The sequence below is a fragment of the Pleurodeles waltl genome, chromosome 12, assembly GCF_031143425.1.
Source record: "Pleurodeles waltl isolate 20211129_DDA chromosome 12, aPleWal1.hap1.20221129, whole genome shotgun sequence".
NCBI classification, from domain to species: domain Eukaryota; kingdom Metazoa; phylum Chordata; class Amphibia; order Caudata; family Salamandridae; genus Pleurodeles; species Pleurodeles waltl.
Window position 1 is genome coordinate 675,253,157 of NC_090451.1, and position 21,798 is coordinate 675,274,954.

The window sequence follows — 21,798 nt, forward strand, 5'->3', positions numbered from 1 at the left end:
ATGGAGGCAATTATGGAGTCCTAAAAAGGCTGGATGACAGACTTCCTTACTACTATAAAGGATTAGTGTGCACTAACCTGAAGGGAAGGTACTTAGCATTGCCTAATACTTTAACTGTAATCCCAAGATTGCAGGAGGCTTAGTGCAAGAAACTCAAGAGAGGCAGAATAGTAGCTCATGAAGGAAGACCCTGGAAGCATTGCAGAAGCCAGGATCACGAGGTCACCATAAGGCGTGAAGGACTAGAACGCTGGTAGTTCCGTGTGACTCGATGCTGAGTGCAGGGAAGAAGATTGTCTAGGACTGCAGTGTTGAAGATCAGGGCGACTTAGGGGAATGAGTGCAGAGATGTTGTTTGTGCATGATGGGAAGCTGAAGATCCGGGTGACTCAGAAGGTGAGTGCAGGGACTTAGCTTACACAGGACGGGTATGAGGCCAAGCACTGATGCAAGTTCAGAAGTGGTATTTATACTGGAAGGCTAAAAGGTTCCAGACGAGCACATGTCCCATGTGGATGCGTGGAATATTCCAATGAACCTGGGGGAAGATCACCTGTTACATACAACGGATAAAAGACCTTTCATATGCACCATAAGGCGGTTAGCAACTACAACCGAGCCTCAAGTGCATGACGGTTCAAGTCATTAGGTCTCAACAGATAACATAACTTTCCTAAATAGACATGTGAAATCTACAGGTGCACAATAGACCAAACTTGCATAGCAACAGAACAGGAAGGTCAATGGTTCAGGCTTCCTGCGAGGAAAATCATGGAAGGCTAGAGACTGAAAACTAGCCTAAGGGAAGCGTGACTGGGAGAACTCGGGACGGGAGGCGCGACAAGGGGTGGGTGACATGAGCCTGACAAATAAAACCCACCACACATTGGGCACAAGATGGAGTTGTGACAGTTAACATAAGCAGGATTTTTGTGCTACTTAGGAATACCTATGTCTTGAAGCACAGTGTGATGAGTTTGGGAGGATATGGCAGATTGGCAATTGTGCAGTTCAGCAACACTAGCTAAATATGCCAGAGCTAGGTTTTGTGAACTGTAACTTTTAGGTATAATGCTTTGTTGAAACTTTCTTGCCACCTTGCTTGCTAATATATACCATGAAAATTAACTCTCTTTGGCAGGATGATGGTGTTAAACAACTGGAAGGAGCGCTACTTGAATCAAAATCCAGTAGGCAAATTAAGCAAAAAGGGTTCAGATATTGGCACCTGCTGATGAGTGTCAAAAGAAATGTTAAAAGTTATATAGTTGTTTGTTTTGGTTGTTTAATAGTTGTTATCGTTTAATATAGCTCTTAAGTTGTTGAGATGTAATAAAAAAAGTTTAAAGTTACTTATGATTTCTTTGCTTAATACTTTAAAATGTCAATTTCGTTATATTATTGTAGTATTCATCAAAGCTGTCCGTTTCATGTTAAAGGACTGTAAATATTATGCAGCATATATATGTATCACTATAGTAGTTTGCACATCTTTTATTCTAGGACACTTTTTAATGGAGAAGCCAATCATTTTGCTATGCAGCTGTGGTGACTTGTCACACAACAGTGAGGTGTTAGTAGAAAGATTAGTCCTTGTCCACACTATAGTATAGGGACCTCTGATATAAGAGAGAGGTATTGGCCCAAGAGCTGTGCATCGTTATACTCTAATGCACACTCCTATACCCAGTGATGCACACAGTATTATGCATGATTGTCACCATTGGAAGATGTCGGTAAGTAATTTCCCACAATCAACTATGGAGACCAGTTGTGCAAGACACAGTTTTCAACAGAGACAATACTTTACTGTGGACATTCATCACCATGAAGAGAGTTATGTCAGAGAGAACAGTCTCTACCCACACTCTACTTTGAACCCGTTACTCTGGGAAGGTGTCTTAGCTGATAGGGTAGTGTATTTCCATACCTTAGTCTCTAAATTTGTTATGTAAGACAGACCTCTCAACAATTTCATCTCTATACCTTACTTGTACATCTGTCATCGTGGATTGGAGAGAGCTGTGGCCAGAGAGGTAAGCTCCCTTTCACAGTCCAATTTGGACATCCATCTTCCAAGAGACAGGTTATAGAAGAGGAAAAGGTCTCTCCCAACACTGTAATATGGAGATTTATGAGGCAAGAGGGATCTGTCAACAAACATGGCAGTTTTTCCCTACAGCCTACTATTTATACCTGTCAGCATATATTAGGTAATTTCCCTGGGGAGAGGTCTCAGTGAAGAGGCTAGTACTTGTTATGCTTGCTAGGGAATAGTGAGGTCCTACATGTGTGAAGAATACCTTTCTCATCCTACTATACATACTAGTGAACCTGGGAAAAGTTGTAAGTGTACCAGAAGTGTCTCTTTAGACCATATTCTACATAAAGGTGTCTGTGGCGAGACTAGTCTCTCCCAATACTCTACTATACATAGTTGTGAGGCTGAAGAGAGGTGTCAGTGAGACTGCAGTGTCTCTTTTCACCCTACTATGTACTGTTGTTATACTGTGAAAAGGCCTCATTGCAGAGTATACCTTCTCCACATGCCCTACTAATGGGGACTATAAGGCATAAGTGTTGTAATAAAGGAAAGTGTAAATTCTTCCTCTAAAAAAAGTTTACTATTTTGCAAGACTCTTGTGGGATCTTAAAAATGTAGTGAGGTACACAAAATCTTGATGCAAGTTGTTACTGGAGAGACTGTCTCACCCCACACCCTACTATATACAATTGTAGGTCTGGGTGATAGTTAAGAACTGTCTGAGAAGTATCAGTGGAAAGGCCACTTTCTCCCCACACCGTACTAGGGGGGACAATAAGTCATAAGTACTTTAATGAAGGAAAGTGTAAGTATTGCCCACCAAAACATTTATGATCTTGTGAGACTCTCATGGGATTGTATAAAAAGAAAAAAAGTAATGGGGTATAGAAAATCTTTCTCAAGAGAAAGGTTACAGTATAAAGGCTTGTGTGCTTGAAGATTCAGAGCTATTATACATTAAATGTAGTTTGATTGTTTGAGCTTGTGAGACAGTTGTGAAAACTAGACAAATATTGGCATGATAGCAGGCGTTTCTGTGCTCCCATTTTGGTAAGACTCTCGCCAATATCAGTATTCCAAAGAAAAAGGGATTTATACCATGTAATAATCACTTAATGTTGCGATAGGGTGGCTCTGACAAGAGCCTTTGTGTTTAATGTGTGTAATGTACAGTTACACATAGAACTGAATGCATTCCCTGATGTTATTAAAGAAGACCCTGTTCCCTTTTTCAGTGAATGCAGTCCATCTCGCCTATAAACACCTGGCATATCAAATAGGATGTTGTTATGATGTATAGAGGCCATGTCATGGTCATGAAGAAATGCGTAAACTGTTTTGAAAACATGCTTCTGAAATTTCTTAATCTTAGGACAAACCTTTCTTGACCATTGCCATTTATGTCTTTTGACATATATTACAATATTCAAAGGCCATTTGAGAAAAGCGAGACGTTAGTCGTAAGAAGGTCTCCTTCATTTGGATTTCAAGACTGTGATTGTGCCTAGGTAATTTCCACCACAGTGCACTATCTTCAGATCTGAATGGTCACAATCCAAAATGCTCTCAACCATTGGTAACAAATGATCCCACTTCATACATCTATGGCTAATACAAGTTATATCCAATTTACAAAATCCAAGATTCTTGTCAATATCACAATAAATGGCATTTTCTCTAGCCCAGTGGATGAGAACCAGTGGCATGGTGCTGTATGGAGAACTCTAAAAGCAACAGATGATGGACGGAATGCAGGACAAATCAAACATTCACCCCCAGTCACAGATCTTGGTTAATCCTTCAGTTGTTTTGCTTGCCATGCCATTCTAGTTTGGACCCAACCATATGCAAATCAGTCTTGACCCTGTTCCCCATGGGAACGGTCCAGCCCGAACTGCCAGGCCAGCTCCTCCCTGAAGTAGAAACAAGCATCTGGGACTGGTTTTAGGGTATCACCCTTCATCAGCCAGGATAGCTTGAATCTGGTGGCATAGCAAGCGCAAGACCCACGTCTGGGCATACTCTTCCCACTTGGGGCGACAAATGCAAAAACAACAGATGATGGACGCAATGCAGAACAAATCAAACATTCACCCCTAGTCACAGATCTGGGTTTAAACCATCGGGTTTTTGCTTGCCATGCCATTCCAGTTTGGACCCAGCCATATGCAAATCAGTCTTGACCCTGTTCCCCATGGGAACAGTCCAGCCCGAACTGCCAGGCCAGATCCTCCCTGAACCAGAAACAAGCATCCTGAGACCAGTTTCAGGGTATCACCCTTCATTAGCCAGGCCAGCTTGAATCTGGTGGCATAGCAAGCACGGAACCCACGTCTGGGCATACCCTTCCCACTTGGGGTGACAAATGCAATAACAGCAGATGATGGACGGAATGGGCATACCCTTCCCTGCAGTCTGCAGCACACATGGAAAGAGGAAAAAGCCTCCCAGGATTGTTTCTGTGCAGGAAGGTGTCCTTTCCTGCACAAAAACAATCCTGCATGCAATGCAGACACCCTTGTACCATGGTGCAAGGGTGCCTGTGATTAGGCTAGGCAGCCAAAATGGTGCCAGTGCTGTGGGAAAGGACAGGAATGCACCGTATCGCATAGATACAGAGCATTCCTGCCTTTTCCCTTTGACACAGGGCAGCACATCAAGGTGTCTTCCTGTGCTGCCCTGCGTCAAAAGCTCATAAATCTGGGCCCCTGTGTGGGTGGTAATTCGGCTTCGTTACTAAGGATTATATCATTGAAGCCTCTCAGGGTTAGGCTGGTGGACTAGATGGAACACTAAAGCCACCTCAAAATGAACACCAATATCAATTAACCCTGAGTCTCTGTAATAAAATATACATTAGTTGGAATAATGGTTTAGGTCAAAATGGTCTCCTCTGTTATTCAACAATCTCACATGTAATTTCATGACCTTCATCATACACCATGACCACACATACGTTTTCAAATATTGGCTGCAAGTACTTGATGAATGCTGGCAATGTGGGATGTTAAGAAGTAAAGTATTACATTGGTCAAGTGTGAAAAAAACTTTGCCCCTTTTGGAATTTACTCAACACTGAACTAAATTACTTAAAATCCAACTTAATCATTGAAGAGGTCTTTAAGTTATGATTCTCTAGATAGTAAACTCTACAGTTCAACCTGCTCCCAATTGAAAGATATCACTTATTAAATGTAATAAGTTAACCCAATCTTATCCTATTAAAAAGGTAGGCCTCAAAGTGGTAAAAAACAAATTTAGGAGTTTCTCACAACTAGGACATGTAAAACTTACAAATACATATACAACTTGTTAAATACACTGCACTCTTCCCTCTGATCTGTTTACCCTAGTAGTGACATATGTGCAATAAAATGGAGGTTTAGGCCTGGAATGAGGTTTATCTGGCCATGTGAAAGAGGCAGTTTCAAACTGCACATAGGCTGCAGTTGCAGACCTGAGGCTTGTTAAAGTGTTTGTTAAGTGGGTGGCACAATGAGTGTTGCAGGCCCACTAGTACCATTCAATTTATAGGACCTGGGTACTTGTAGTATTGTTTTACTAGGGACCTACTAGTAAATGAAATGTGCCAATGGGGTGTAAGCCAATGTTACCATGTTTAAAGGTGACAGCACAAGCATTTAAGAAGTGGTTAGCCATGGTAAAGTGTGCAGGGTCCTAAAGCCAGCAAAAGCAAAGCCAACTAAAAGAGGAGGCTGGAAGGCAAAGGTTGGGGAAAACCACAACAAAGATGTCAGATCCAACAAAGTCACAGGATAAAAATTGCAGTTTGATGCAAACAATTACAAAAATATACTTACTTTAAAATATTTTTATAATAAAATATAATTGCATAGAAATGTATTACAACTATCACAGAACCAAATGTCTACATATACAGAATTATATACTCCTATATAAGCACTGAGAAAAGTGTAAAAATTGCCAAAGGGATAAGAGCTGTCTAGAGTATCATTACTCTCATAATGGTCTCTGCCTTTTTATAATAACAGATTGATATGGACATAAGAATATGATAGAATTAAACACCCATTGTGATATAAGTGTTGTCATTTTAGGCATGTAGCTTTCTGGAAATATCTTTTGTCAGGACAATCAGTTTACATTTTCATCACCACATAACATTTAGTATCCTCTCCCAAGTATAGAATACATCACTGGCATCCCTTTGCTTAGCCAGAGTTAACAGCGGACTGCTTAATTAGGCCTTTTAAAAAAAAAGTTGCTGTACTTTTTAGTAGTTGTAGAGACTCCGAAAATTAGACTGCTTGATTGCCATCATGAATTACCTGCTCAATAGTTATTTAATCCTGTCTTTGCAGAGTGGTTATGAGGAGAGGGTTCATATTTTGTTGGTGACTCCTTATTAAGTCACCCATGCAGCCTTGATGTAGACTAAAATCCCCAATGTGCCCGTATGGTCATTCTCTTGATTATACTTACTATCCGGCGATTAAAAATAAACTTGTAATATTCCGGAAACCTTCCTATACTTTTAGTATAAACAGAAAAGATTGTGCCGCCTCTGCATTTTTACTATTAGAGAGAGTAAAGTTTTGCATCTGATTCACAAAGGCACAGAAGAGTGTTTTAAAGAGTGCTCATGTAGTAGTAATTCCCATAATCATAAAAGCTTTTGTGGCTCGGCCCCCATATTTTTAAAATTGTAATATAGTTCCAATGAAGTGCATGGTAGATCTCTCCGCGAGAAGATGCAGACCGTAAACCTTTTGCACATGGCTTATCTTAAGCTTCATTGTAGCTCTACCATGCCTGAGAATTGCAGCGTTAAATGACTGGTGACTCTTTACCTCATTTCTTCCCTTTTGATTTTATTGATTTCTGCACTTTGCATTTTTCACATCAAACCCCCCTTCACTTGTCACACTATTTGTCATTTATCAGTGTACTCATCATTTGCCTATTTTAACTTTGGGTGACTACTTTCCAAAAGCCTTAACCTCTTGTTGATGACAAACATCTTTTCTCCATGAAGATGGACTATCAACTCTACAATGTGGTGCCAATATGTTTGTATCTCAAGCCTGGACCACTAAAATGTACGATTTATATGAAGCCATATACATATCTAAACTTTTTAAATCTCACTGCTGAGGCATGGCTATTGTGGCTGTTGAATCTACAGCTTGTTTGCAATATGAAAACTGGTGGTTTGTGGTCCTCACAAACTATCTGTGACCTTTACTTGCTGTTAAAACCAATACATTATTTGAATAAGACATGACCTGGGGTATTTCACTTTACCTCTATTCAGAACCTTAGAGCTTTTCTCAGATAAATGCTGTATTTTTACTGAGTTCATTAACATATCTTGCAATGTCTTCCATCTCCTGTTCTAGCTATTCCACTACATGAGGAACCTGCATTTTAAGAACAAGGTAGGGGAGGAAATGTCCTTTGACAGCAATGGTGACCCACCTGCCCTCTATGACATCATCAATTGGCAACTCCAACAAGACGGCAGCATGCGCTACATAAAGGTGGGACGTTTCGACTCCAGGTTGCCCACTGGGGCCAAGCTGTATTTCGACAGCAGTGCCATCCATTGGAACTCACAAACCAACCAGGTACGGATAGAAAGTATTTGCATATATGAAAATGAAACTGAGCTCCAGCACAACTAACTTTTTTTAAGGTGGCATTGTTTTACAATAAATATTTTCAATTTTTTAAAATGTCCGAGTAATCCCTGGATGGCATTCTTTGGTAGACCTGCATACTGAAATAAATGCCAAAAAACTGATAACGTCAGTTCTGCTGTGCTTTTTGTGAGAAATGTCTGAGCTCAGTTTTACACTGGCAATCATAACCTTTGATTTTTTCATAGTTTATTTGAACTATATTGCACTTTCAATAATTGACCATTAACAATACATTTCATCTTAAACAGCATTACCGACACATGGCAACCATGAAAAACCATTGTGGAAGAATAGTCATTACACTGCAGGGATTCTGAGAGGAGAAAAAAATATAGCCATGTGAAAGATTTATAACTAAGAGATAAAACAAACAAACAGTTTTTCTCTGGTTGTTTTCTACTAAAAGGATCATATGGATTCACCTCTCTTAAATATCTGTTGAATAGTTCTGCTGTGCAATTTTTATTTTGTCAGAAGTTCTTATAGAGAAATCTAGAGAAGTCTGCTCCCCTGCGCAGAAATGTGGCACAGTAAGACAAATGTTGGATACCAGTGGACTCCATGACAAATCAAAAAGCATGCTGAGTCAGCCATTGTAGAAGGGGCTATATATTTGAGTTCCAATAAAATAAACAGACAATATGACACTTTGAGTGAAGTAGGTCCCGACCCTCTAGATAAGGTTGGTGCCGTCAAGCAGATGCCCTTCAAAGATTTCTTTATACAATCCAGCATTTTTATGCCAGAGACAGAGTCGTAGTTGACACCATGCAAAAATCTAATTCCATTCTGGCTCTGTTTGAGGTGGGAGCAGTCTACACCTCTATTCCATCAGGGGAGAGGGAATGAGAACTGCAGTATGAAAACTCTATAGGCAAGGCAAGGAGTCCTCCCCAAGAGCAGATGGAAACATCGCCAATTACGGACACAAACTGTTTTGGGGATTCTGAAATTGAAATTGAAAAGAAAGATAGCCTGGACTTAAATCAGTAAGCCTCCGACAACCACCAGCTGCCTCCCTCTAGGGAAACGTAGGAGTCAGGTAGCAAAATGGAACTATATCTAGAAGCTCTTCTCTGTAAAAAAATTCCAGGGATTCTAGAGAAAACAGTTTAAAGTTGTTGTATAATTTGAACTTCAAAGAAGTGCATGAAAAAGCAAATGTAGTGTAAATGTTTTGGAAAGAAAAAAAGGAACTAATGGAAAAGTGTCAAGTGATGATGTACGTAGTTAGGGAAGAAATGCCAAGTTGCGCTGCTATCATTGTGGAAGTAAAACATATGGCAGCACCAGGGAACTGCCCTGCCTTGAATGCAAGATGTTGCCTCTGTAGGAATCCTGGTTATTTTTAAGAGTGTTTGACAAAGAATCAGAGAATGACAATGAAATACTGAACAGTGTTGGTGAACAAGGGATAAATTATAAAGATCAGAAGTTAATGATAGGAGAATGCAAGAAGGAAGCAAATGTGACGGGAAAGGTCCAGGCTGGAGAAGAACCTTGCACATTACCGAGTTGTGGGCTCAGGCACAGGTGAAAATGTGGGTGGACTGTGCTCTCCCTGCACCATGGTTGATGTAGAGACCTTCAAGAAAAATGAAACGTCAAACTGAGGCTCAGGGGTATCCTACCGGAAGGATATTGTGGTTTCACTTTACAATCATTTGGGACAAGTTGTAATAAAGGGGAAGGATGACAAATGTCAATGTGTGCATAGCAAGGAATCGCAAGCCTTGGCTGGGGAGATCAGGGAGGTCGAAATATCAGATAAGGCCTCAATCTTCATTGGGGGGCATTTAAGGAATCTCAAGCAAAATAATATAACTTAAGTGCCCATGATAGAAAGGATCCATGTTGGAAGACATTATCTTGGTTGTTACGTGAGAAATGATGGAATGCTTGGCAAATGGTGGTACTATGAGTTTCAAATGCTGTTAACTGTTCAGGTGAAGGTTTGAGCCACACAATTATGATAAAAGATGATTTATGCTGATGTCCAGAGGTTAAATTATTAAAGCTAGAACAGTAGAAATAATGATCTTTTGTGAGGTGATTATGAAGGAAGGTTATCCAAGGGTTGTAGCAATTAATCATAATCATCGACTGGTGTTGGAAGAAATGGTGGATTCAAGGCATCAAGCATCACATTGAGAACTTTATCCTCACATAACGAATGATGAAAGGACGTTTTAATCGGGTGCTAAATAATTGACTGAAATTATTTTCAGGAGTTGGATTGGGTGGTTATGATGTTACCAAAGGAGTCCCTATTCAGAAACACAGATGTCATTTTTGTTATGGTGGAGGGTTCCTAGGTGAAATATTCCTCCTGTGTATTAAATGAGGGTTTTGGGCTGTGAAGAAGCGTAATATGTGCATGACAGTGCAAAGCATCAAGAGTGACTGAGAGGAACTCTGCGCTAAAAAAGGAGAAGACATTATAAAGTACCCAGAACCCAAACTCTTGATGGCGACAAAGAACTATCAAGAGTGCAACTTGGAGGAATATGAGTGTGAGAAGGTATTGGAATGAAGGTCGGAGCATATCATTGTTTATACAGTGTTACAAGGCACCTTATAAATTTAAAATACAATGTAACTCTAATGATGCATGGGTATTAGACATATTTACTTCTCATGTTCAGCCATATGGAAAGGTTAGCATTTCAGGTTCATCACGTAAAGTGTCCTTATTAGAGAAAGGGGGATGCTTTGTAAGTATTTTGAAATTGAGACAATCTAATATTTCACTGCAACCACAGGTTCCCCGGTCTGTTTGCACTGAGAGCTGTGCCCCCGGCTACAGGAAAGCAATTCAAAACGGGCAGCCTGCCTGCTGCTTCGATTGCATTCGGTGTGGTGAAGGGGAGATCTCCAACGAAACAGGTAGAGAATTGTCTATTGTAAAGGCAGATATCATATTTGAGAGATATGTTAATGTTTATAGTGATGTGCTCATTATTTTTCAAAATGTTACACTGAAGTGTGGGCTAGCAAAAAACTGAGGAAGCAGTTTTATCTTACAATGCGAACAGGGGGCCCACGTAGCATGAAACTGAATGGTGCAGATTTGGGACCTACTAAACCATATATGTTTTATGATTCTGGTTCTGTTAAATCAAAGTTATTTTTTATTTGTAGTGTGAATGAAATCAACAAGTTCCTGGCCTTTCTTAATGAGACAGACGGCGGATAGTATGCGGAGAATTTCCAAACACATCACCCCACTATGCATGTGAAGCATTTAGCCACTATGCTCCTTTTTTATTAAACCCATATGCATTTCTTTTAATGATGCTTAGATTGAACATGGGTAAATAGGTATGCTTTTGTAAACAGAGCTGTGGCTCTTCTCTTGTGTTTGATAAATAGTTGGGTGCATCCGAATTTAACTCAATCAAGAGGGAAACCACTGTTCCTGGTTTAAGTGATAGAGCCCGCCACCAATAAGAGAAATTCCAGGTATTAGAAGCGAGGAGAAACTCAATCCCTGTGGGTCTAGGGGAGTGGGATGCCATTCAAACATAGGGTAAAGGTTAACAGTAAGGAAGCCTACATTAAGAGAATGACGTAATGAAAGAGGATTCATAGGCAAGATTTCAGTGGAAAACCCCTAATGTGAAGACTAACAGTACAAGGAAAAAAACTAATGAATTGTGGAGGAGCCACGCTGAGTGGTTGCATCTGTGCATGAATATTAATAAACCAGTGGGTCAACTCACACAGTTGTCTCCAATGTGTCATTGGCCAGATGACAATATCTTTTGATTAAACATAGATAATGAGTTCTTCTAAAAGGATGGACGTACAAGCATACCATAGTTAATGAGCTTTTCCAAAAGGATGGATATAAAGGCACACCAAAAACATTTGGATGTTTTTCCTGATATTTTGCTGTTCTACAATTATAGATTCTTGAACCTGTTCTTTTGCATTCCAGATTCAGGCAACTGTTTGCAGTGTCCAAGTGACCGGTGGCCCAACGAGAGGAGGAGTGAGTGTGTTCCAAAGGTGGTAGAATTCCTTTCATACCAGGACATCCTTGGTACCACCCTGACTTGTATTACCTCAGTTTTCTCTTTCACAACAGCTGTTACTCTAACTGTCTTCATTAAGTTCAGAGACACTCCAATTGTAAAAGCCAACAACCGGGAGGTCACCTATGTTCTTCTGATTGCCCTTCTTTTGAGCTTTCTCTGCCCTCTGCTCTTCATTGGGGAGCCTCAGCAAACAACTTGTCTTCTCCGTCAGCCTGCTTTTGGCATCATATTTGTGTTCTGTGTGTCATGTGTTTTGGCCAAAACCATTATGGTGGTTATTGCCTTCAGTGCTACAAAGCCTGGGAGCAACATGAGGAAATGGCTGGGCCCCCAAGTTCCTTTAGCCATTCTCTCACTTTGCACGCTTGGTCAAGTCCTTATCTGTGGCACCTGGCTGCTTGTGTGCCCTTCTTTCCCAGAAAAGAACAAACTACTCAGAAACGGAATCATAATCTTCCAGTGCAATGAATGTTCTGAGGTTGCATTTTGGTGCATGCTTGGATACATTGGATTTTTGTCTTGTGTTAGCTTCCTTGTGGCTTTTATGGCAAGGAAATTGCCTGACAGTTTCAATGAGGCTAAATGGATCACGTTCAGCATGCTTGTCTTCCTTAGTGTGTGGCTTTCCTTTGTACCAGGCTATCTGAGCACACATGGGAAATTCATGGTGGCAGTGGAGGTCTTTGGGATCATATCTTCCAGTGCTGGTTTACTCACCTTCATTTTTGTCCCAAAAGTTTTTATCATACTGCTGAGACCTCATCTGAATAAAAAAGAATATCTGTTTCGAAAAAATCCAGAACAATGAAAAATGACGAGGAATGCCAGGAAAGCGATTTCATCTATGACTTTGATATGATCAGTCACTATTTTCTTTCTGGTCACAACTGTTTGCTGCATTTACTCATATATTTCAAATTGCTTGGTAATGAACAGAATCAAATAATGAATTGCATGAGTAATTAGAATGTACCAGAATGGCTTCCAAGCTCTCTCCTCCTTGACCCTACTGTGAATCTGGCAATGGATACTGTAGAACACCAGCACCTCTTCAGTACCTACAGATTCCTGTTTTCAGATGTTGCTCTCGCCTGGTTAAGTTCCTTGCTCCCTAATTGGTCCAAATCTGCAAAGCTCTTATTTTTCCTCCAAAGAACAGCCACTGATATGTGCACTCCTGCTACATATTGACATTCCTCCATTCCCCTATTCTTGACATTAAACTACATTCACAGGCTGACCTAAGATTTACAGAATACAATTCTCCAATTGTCAGAAAACTGTCACATCCCAATATATGTCAATGGAGATGATGGCTCCATGGCTTCACATGGCTTCACATTTAGATTGTGCCTTCAAACCTCCATTACCTAAATGTGCTACAGTAGTTTAAGGATTATGTTGACTGCCTACTTTACTGATGTTAAAATCTGGAAGCCAGGTACTTGAACAAAGGTCATGAGTTTCTTTGCAAATTTTGTTATCTCATTGTTCCTCCTTAAGGTTTATTGACAAAAAACAGTGTACTACAAAACGTTTGATTCCTTAAAACGTAATGTTGTTGTAGGACTATAGTGGTCCATTCCTTATCATTTTTACTTTTTTTTATTATGAAGGAGTAAAACATTCTTGAAGTGTAGCTCAGCTGAAATAGCATGCTGCTGTGTACAAAGAGATACCTTTTCTTCCTAAATACAATATTGAATATTTACCATATGTAAGCTGTTTGTATGTCTCACTGATATGACAGATAAGACATGTACCCCACATTAACCCCACCTGGCTTCAGGACAGTGAATTATTATGACTTAAATGTTACTTAAAGATTTGCAATAGGGCTCAACATTGTGCAATGTTTTACATACCATGTAATAAAGAACACACAAAACATGTGTAACCCCATCCTATAATTTTTAAACCAATCACAAATTGAGAACATTTATTTGGCTAAAATTGAAAAATCCAAGAAGAAGAAACATGCATCTGTAACACTTTGTACCAATGAAAATGTCAGAATAAATATCTTCTAATCGCTGATTAAGAAATGTAGCCAAGGGGGTTTGTTTCAAATTTATTTCCATTCTCACTTTTCAAGTTTGCTACAAATTTGTTTTTATTCACTAAGTGCAAGATAGGTATCTTGCCGGCTTCCAGTACAGCAAAGGTTTCTTCACAAGGTGTTGATCGCCTTGAAAAAAAAAAAAACTAATGGGCCTCATTATGAGTTTGCGCGTCCTACCGCTGGACAATCAAACTCGCGGGCAGAACTCCACCACCATGGCGGTGACATCCCCCTGAGTGCATTACAATGTTCCCATCGGGCTGACCGGCAGGAACATTAAAATATGCGTTCCCGATGGCCAGTTCAGCAAGAACAGTGCTCCGATATAGGACTCGGCTACATTAAGGGAGCCGAGTCCTATACCATAGCACAGAGGGACCGACCAGGACCCTCGGAATGCTCCCTGTCTACAAAGCATTCCGAGTGTGCTGGACAGGGGGCCAATGACATGGGAAATGCAGCCTTCCCCCTGTAGCCCCCAGCACTGACTTTGCGCCAGTCTTTTTATGGCTGGCTCCCCGCCATGAAAAGGCTGGCAGAAAGTGGGGTTGTATTCAGCCGGTGGTAGGTGTAATGTATTTGTACCAACACACACAGTAACTTAATGAAAACATTACAAAATGACACAACACAGGTTTAGAAAAATAGGAAATATTTATCTAAACAAAACAAGACCAAAACTACAAAAATCCGACATACACAAGTCAAGTTCTGAATTTTTAAAGATGAGACTCCTAAATAGCGCTTAGAAACACAAAATGCTTCGATGAGGTGTTAACACGGCGTCGTGACGGAGTCATTCCCAACAAGCCGACACCAGTGGCGCCTGACACGGAGTCATGTAGACCCCCAAGTACAGTACCTTTAGTGAAGAGTGAAAACAAGTCGATGTGCGAATTCGGGGATCGTGGCATCTGTGCGAAATGCTGAATCCGCGCACTTCGAGCGGCATCGGTCACGACGTGGTGCGGCGACTTCCACGGAGTCGCGGACTTCAGCGGGGATGCAAGGTTGTCGCGTTCCAGCGAAGATCACGCAGTCGGTTGCAGGCGGCGTCACCGGATTCAGCAGTGGCGTTGGTCCGAAGTCGTCCAAAGTCGATTTCCTTTGATTTCCACCAGCTTTCCTTTCAAGGGCCAAGGGACTGGATAGGGCTCCACTTGTCAGAGCAGGTGTCTCTCCAGAGAATCCAGGTGCTGGCAGAGAGAAGTCTTTGCTGTCCCTGAGACTTCAAACAACAGGAGGCAAGCTCTAAATCAAGCCCATGGAGATTTCTTCACAAGATGGAAGGCACACAAAGTACAGTCTTTGCCCTCTTACTCTGGCAGAAGCAGCAACTGCAGGATAGCTCCTCAAAGCACAGTCACAGGCAGGGCAGCACTTCTCCTCAGCTCTTCTCCAGGCAGAGGTTCCTCTTGTTTCCAGAAGTGTTCTAAAGTCTGTGGTTTTAGGTGCCCTTCTTATACCCAATTTCTCCTTTGAAGTAGGCCTACTTCAAAGTAAAGTCTATTTTGAATGTGAAATCCTGCCTTTCCCAGGCCAGGCCCCAGACACTCACCAGGGGGTTGGAGACTGCATTGTGTGAGGACAGGCAATGCCCTTGCAGGTGTAAGCGACCACTCCTCCCCTCCCTCCTAACACAGATGGCTCATCAGGAAATGCAGACTACACCCCAGCTCCCTGTGTGTCACTGTCTAATTAGGTTCTTGCCTTTAGGATGGGCTAGAACCATTTTAATGTGTCTCACAAATTACCTTAAATTGATGAATAATCTGAACACCACAGGTGCTGGCGGTGTTCTGGCACCCGTGGCTTCGGCGGTCTTATGAAAAGACCGCCGAAGTCATAATGAGGGCCATAGTCTGATCATCTGGGTCCCTATAATGCATATGTTGGCAATTTCATTCCTTCTTTTTCACCCCTATCACCCCTATCTCTATATCTAACTTGATAAAGAACCTGCATTAATTAGGAAAGGTGCCCTTGTATGGATTTAAGTGAATTAATTCAGGCACTATCAAAAATAAATATTATAAATTATACTTAAGGCTAGGCTTTCCATCATTGCTCCACCCTGAATGCCAGTGTAACATGCTCGTGCACAACTGATCAAAACAGGTTCAGACATCAATTTTCATTAGCATGGAAGACTTTTCCTTAACCAACTATTTTCCAAGAAAACAAACACATCTGCAAAGCTAAAGAATATAAAAGCCATGAAACACAAATATTTATATATAATAATAAAATCTCATTAAATCACAATGAATTGAGTTATCTTGTATAATAGATTAATTAGAATCGCGTCTCCATTAAAAATGCCATCTTTGGAATATCTCAGATGTATCTCTCAATCAAGAGAGTACAAAGTCATGTCTTCTTGTACCATTTCGCATAAAGTGAGAACTGGAAAAGCTAAATTAAAACACAGCTCTCTGTCACAGTGTTGGGGTGCCTGGTGTGTTAATTCGTTGAAGAGCTGGAGCTAAGCTATTTTACCACCTTCAACAGTGGTGAATGGTTGCTTGACAGAAGCACTTTCAAGGCATCTGATGCTTTTGGCTGCAAATGTAGAAAACATTGCTGGCAAAATCTACAGTAAACAACAGAACAATATTCATGCACAAAGCAACATAATAGACAATTAAAGCATACCAGAGCATATCTCAACAACGCAACTCAAGAACCACAGTCCAACACAATCAGTTCACATTAGAATGAAAAAGCAAGATTACTCAGAAAAACAAAAAAAACAGAACACATCACCACCTTAACAAAATACCCCACAACAAATATGCACAAACGTTCTTACCACCTTCAAAATCCTGTTTTTATAAAGCCTATAAAGAGCTCACCATCAGATAAGAGGACCCTGAGAACCGCACAGGGTGAAACAACATAAGAATCAGAAGTCTCTTGAGAGGAGCTGAAGGCTCAGACATCTTAGCAATATCCATAGAATGAAGAATTGTACTTGGCGCAAGGGGTGGACACCAGTGAGGGTTATATCTTGTTTTCTACAACTTTTTTTTCTATTCTTTGTGTTTACAGATGTTTGAAAGCAGATTGGGGAGTGTTTTGGCTCACAAGAGGGAGGATCAAGTGGAGAGGAGGGACAGGGGTCTGAAAAAGAGAGAAAAGGTGTGTATGAAGTGATCCCAAGTGACAGTGGAGTCAAGACAAAGTATGGCAACAATTTCCATTTGAAAAGCAGCTAACATACCAACCACAAAAACGGTCAAGTAATTGAGTAATGGTGAAAAGTATCTGAACAGAAAAAGATGACTGTATTTAATTTGAATGTGAGTGTTACGTGTCCCTGCTTCAGGAAAATCACATCCTCAAGAAAGACTGGCCTAGACCTAAATACAAAGGGCCTGATTCACAAAGGTAAACCTAGACCAAAAGTCTAAGTTTAGACCAAAAGTGTAAACTTAGACCAAACGACTAACTATACTCATAGTAAAGTTAGGCTTTGGGTCTAACTTCACACTTTTGGTCTAAACATAGAGCGACAACTTCCTTGTCTCCTGGAATAAGGCATTATCAAATTTTCGTATATAAAGCACCCAATCATCAAAAGCCAATTTACTGGCAAGGCCTGCCACATTCTAAAAATAATCTTGACACCATGCTTCAAAAGCCATTTGGGCTTAGGGTCGGGCTCAATAGATGACGCAGTCCCCGCTGTACTCTTATGGGCAGTGCTTAGGGCCAGGGAAGAAAAAATAATAGGGCAGTCCCCGAACTCCTTGCAGGAAAAAGATTGTTGCTCATGGCGGGAGATGAGTCAATCGTTTTCAGCCACGTCCCTCAGCGGAGATAGATGGTTTGAAACCGGTACTCCAAAATTGGATGCGAACAGGGGGAAGCGATTCAATCTATGAGCAACATCCCTGTAAAAGTAACAAAGAGGCAGGGCATGGATCTTGTTTTTGGGGAGAAAAAACTGGCCCTGACAACTTGATTAGGTGCCAGGCCAACCTGGGGTTCCTAAAAGTGATAATAATGCAATTACCCCCAAACTCCATACGCATTTTCCAAACCCAACCCACCCTTCTGGCCATTGGTATCCCAGAGAAGAAGCAACCATGGAGCGTGGAGTTACCCTTGACCCAATGGGCTACTTTCTTAATCAATTCTGGGGTGGACTCTGGGGTGGACTCACTTGCACCTGGTTGTAGTTAGAGGACATCAGCTAATATGACTGCATAGGGGCAGGCATCTAGGGGAAGATCACATCTGGAGTGCAGACATAAAGCAGCCTGGCTACCTCAAATGAAGTGGATGGATTGCGGCCTACAGAGGCAGGTAACATAGGTGGATTCTGTGATCCCTTACACAGAGGAACATCCTCCCCTGGATCCCCTGGAAGAAGTGCAGATAAAACAGGCTTTGGGGCCTCACTAAGTAAGCTAACCTTTAGTTGACCCCCTTGCATCTTGGTGAGCTCACTCAGACCGCAATACTCAAGTTAGGCTTGGGTGAGCTATACCAGATGACCCCTGTACAACATTTACAGATCTTTCCCTCCCTTGCCCGCCCACCTTGTTGCTGCACCTATCACAGACAATATCAGCAAGCTTAGCCTCTATTCGCCCAGGTCGATCATACATCCCCATTCGTTTAGATTCATAACATCCTCTGCAAAGAACTCTTTGCAGAGAGGAACATTAGAATTAGTAGAATCCATCATAACTATAGTGTTGGAGCTCTTACCAGTGTTGATTTTTATGAACAGGGCCTTTTTTCTGATTTGCCTTGGGGGTTGTTAGTTGGACAACCCTTTGACCCTGAGGTGGGAGGTCCAAATTAGAATCTTGATATATGCCCTTGCAGGTCCAACCCAGACAATTAGGTTGCACATCTGTGTCAGGTTGCATCATAAGTGACGAGAGACTCTTCTCGGCTAAAAGAACGTCCTTATCAAGAGTGTCCACCGCCTTTTAGATGTAACCATCCATTGTGTCAATTTTTTTGGCTTCATACCCTTCCAGAATTGGGCCTTGCTTACCTCTACCATCGTAAATCCCCTGGAGAATTAAAGAGCATATGGACCAAAGAGTTGCAACAAGAAAATGCATTAAACCCAGGACATCAGACAGGCATCAAACAGATCTACAACCTGATGGAAAGACACTCAAGCAGATAAGTAAAACTTACGGTGCCAAGGGACACGGCCCAGCTCAGTTTCCAACGAGCTCCAACGGGCAAGGACAGGCCTGCCCTTGGTCCGGGCACATCCTGCGTGTGTCCCGCACCACGGGACTCAAGGCATGCTTATGAGTGCTGTCAGGTGCGGGCTGCATTGCAGGGCTCCTTCTTGCCCTGTTTCCTCCTGGGACAGGTAGCCCCTCTCCCCAGAGTTTGGCAAATGGGAAGAATGCATTAGTAGGTGATTGAGTGGGCTACAGGAAACATACCTTGGCTTCGGTTTCTGCACTGCGGACGCATTGCAAACTTGGACAGACAAAACCAGATTATATCCCTGTAAATATATTGGTCTGATGGATCTAACTGTATGTCAAAAAGTCAAAAACTACATATGAAAAAGTTGTCACCATTCCTACATATTCTCATAACTTCTCTATTTCAAGAATTTGCTTCTTTGATTAAACTGTAAACAATGGACACAAAACACCCCTAGCTGATTTTGGAAGTTTGCCTTATTTACAGAAATGTATAGCTTTCCTGGATCACCAATGGTTTTGAAAGTGTTTTCAACCACAAACTGCAAGTAGGTAGAAACCTGAAAAATTAAGACAAATATGTAACCACTTCGAAAAATGCAAAAACTGTACAAAAATGTTTTTTAAACTCTGCTCAACAAATAATTTGTTGGTACTTTTTTGGGGAGAAAAAGTATTGTTTCTTGCAGAGCACTGTTATCGCATGTTTAAAAAACAGAGTAGCTATTTTCCCTGATCTCTCATTTCCTTGCGGGGGAACCCACAAACCTTAACCACAGATGAAAATGTTGTCACCATTGCTATTTGGTCCTACTTATTTTTATTATTTCCTGATTTCAACAGTTCGTTACTTTGGGAAAACTGCAAACAATGTACACAAAAGAACCCTTGCCGATTTTGGACTTTCGGCTAATTTACAGAAATGTATAGCTTTCGCCTATCAACAATGGGTTTCACACAGATTTCAACCACAAACTGCAACACAAATATTAGGCACCTTTAGAATTGGGTATTGGGGGTGGGATGAGAATTTGGCCTTGATACCTTTTTTGGAAATAATTGTTATGAAGGCTTAACCCTGAGGTGCCTGAGACATCAAAAAAGGGCTCAGCATAGAGTCAGAAAAAGCTTCAGCAGATAAGGTGTTTAAAATCACAAGTATCAAGGGATACTGAAGAATGCAGAACACATGCAAAGAGGATAAAAAAGGAAATGTTAAAACATTTGTTTTTGTTACATCACTCTCAGGGAGGTGCAGGATTTTGGTGCAAACCCCTGAGCACAACTCTTTGTAGAACGGGATATGCATTAAAACCCACGGCTGTTTTCACGTGAAGGTCTGTGCACCACCCATGGAATACCTCCTTGATGCAAACTAAAGGAAGGCAGCACAATGCGCTGTGTTACTCTACTTTGGTAACAATCTACTGCAAATCATGGTTTGGCTTTGACTATAAGTGCTGCTAGTAGACTTTAAATCGGATCGGTGTAAAAAAGTAACACAAAGCCAATACCCAGATGGTGTCTTGATCTGCTGTGTTCTGCATAGTTACATTATACATTTTTATTTGTCAGCAGCCAAGGTACACCACACCCACTGTGTTTTGGATTCCATTGGACACAATCTGCAGACAATGGGCAAGCGTAGAGAGACGGGGCTGAGCGAGGGGAGGGCTGCATGATGACATGGCAGTAGGGGCTGTTGAGATGTTAAACACCAAATGAGTGCAGCTGGAGCTAGGATTGTGTATGAGATGCACTAATAAACACATGATATAGGAGCCAAGGAAGCCGCTATATCCATAGCAGCGCGCAAGCATTGCGATTCCGACATGTTGTCATCTATTTGGGCTTTTAACCACGCCCACCGCACGACCATCACTATCACTCGTTCCTGCGTGTGCCCTTCAAAAATCCTTTGTTATCATTGGTAAATTCTTTACCTTTGTCCTTCCTTGGGGCGGTTTGGTTTCTGCCTTGGACATCAACCCTGTTACATGGATAATTGCACGTTTACCGATTCGTTTGACTGCGAGCAAACATTTTTTTCCTTTTGTGTCTCTCCTTTGCGCTCATGCTCATGGTGCCCGCGGCGCTTTGAATCGGCTCACTTATATGAAACTGGATTACTTTTCATTTTCAATTTATGTGGCAACAAAAGTTCGGTTGGGAGTTTATAGCACTAATAGCTCTAACTCGAGCAAATGCGAGACCCATTGCATTGCAAATGCCTGTTTAAAATACTGGTAAGTAAAAATCTATCTTGTAATCCCAACTCAAAGGTGAAACAAATGTAAGAAATGCTTATGTTTGTAGGACAGAAATCATCAGTGATTAAGTTCTGATATTTGATAAAGAAATGTGTATTGTACACCCCAATGCCAGGGATCCTTTGAAGCAGGACCTTAGTGGTGCCTGCGTCTGCGTGAGTGGGCGGTGACTGCCAAAGGGGCAACGTGGTGGCAGCTGAGTGCTTTGAGACGCGCCTGTTGCAGGGTGGTAGGGAGGTCTCGAAGCGCACAACAGATGTGAAAGGGCCCAGCAAAACTTTGAATTGCAACATCAGGGAAAGAAATGGTGGCAAATAAATAAAAAAAAATGATCTGCTTAGCCCTGTGACTGCTTCAGGCTTCCATGGCAGGTAGGTGAACACCTCCAGGAAAGGCTGTGCAGGAGCCAGAGATGAATGCTTCAAAGCCACTTTCTGTAAGGTCTTTGTTGTATAGTTAGATCCAAAAAGTCCCCTCGGGTACGCCGTGGAAGAATACAACCTAGCCAA

General features: G+C 41.4%; 1 protein-coding gene across 1 annotated transcript; it reads left to right on the top strand.

Annotated features, from left to right (window-relative positions):
* The first annotated feature begins 336 nt into the window (after window positions 1-336).
* On the top strand, window positions 337-12,656 carry LOC138267198 (vomeronasal type-2 receptor 26-like). The gene is made up of 4 exons (XM_069216051.1): window positions 337-396; window positions 7,426-7,653; window positions 10,491-10,614; window positions 11,669-12,656. The coding sequence occupies exons 1-4, from the start codon at window positions 337-339 to the stop codon at window positions 12,574-12,576; spliced, it is 1,320 nt and encodes a 439-aa protein (XP_069072152.1). The 3' UTR covers window positions 12,577-12,656.
* Window positions 12,657-21,798: the final 9,142 nt, after the last annotated feature.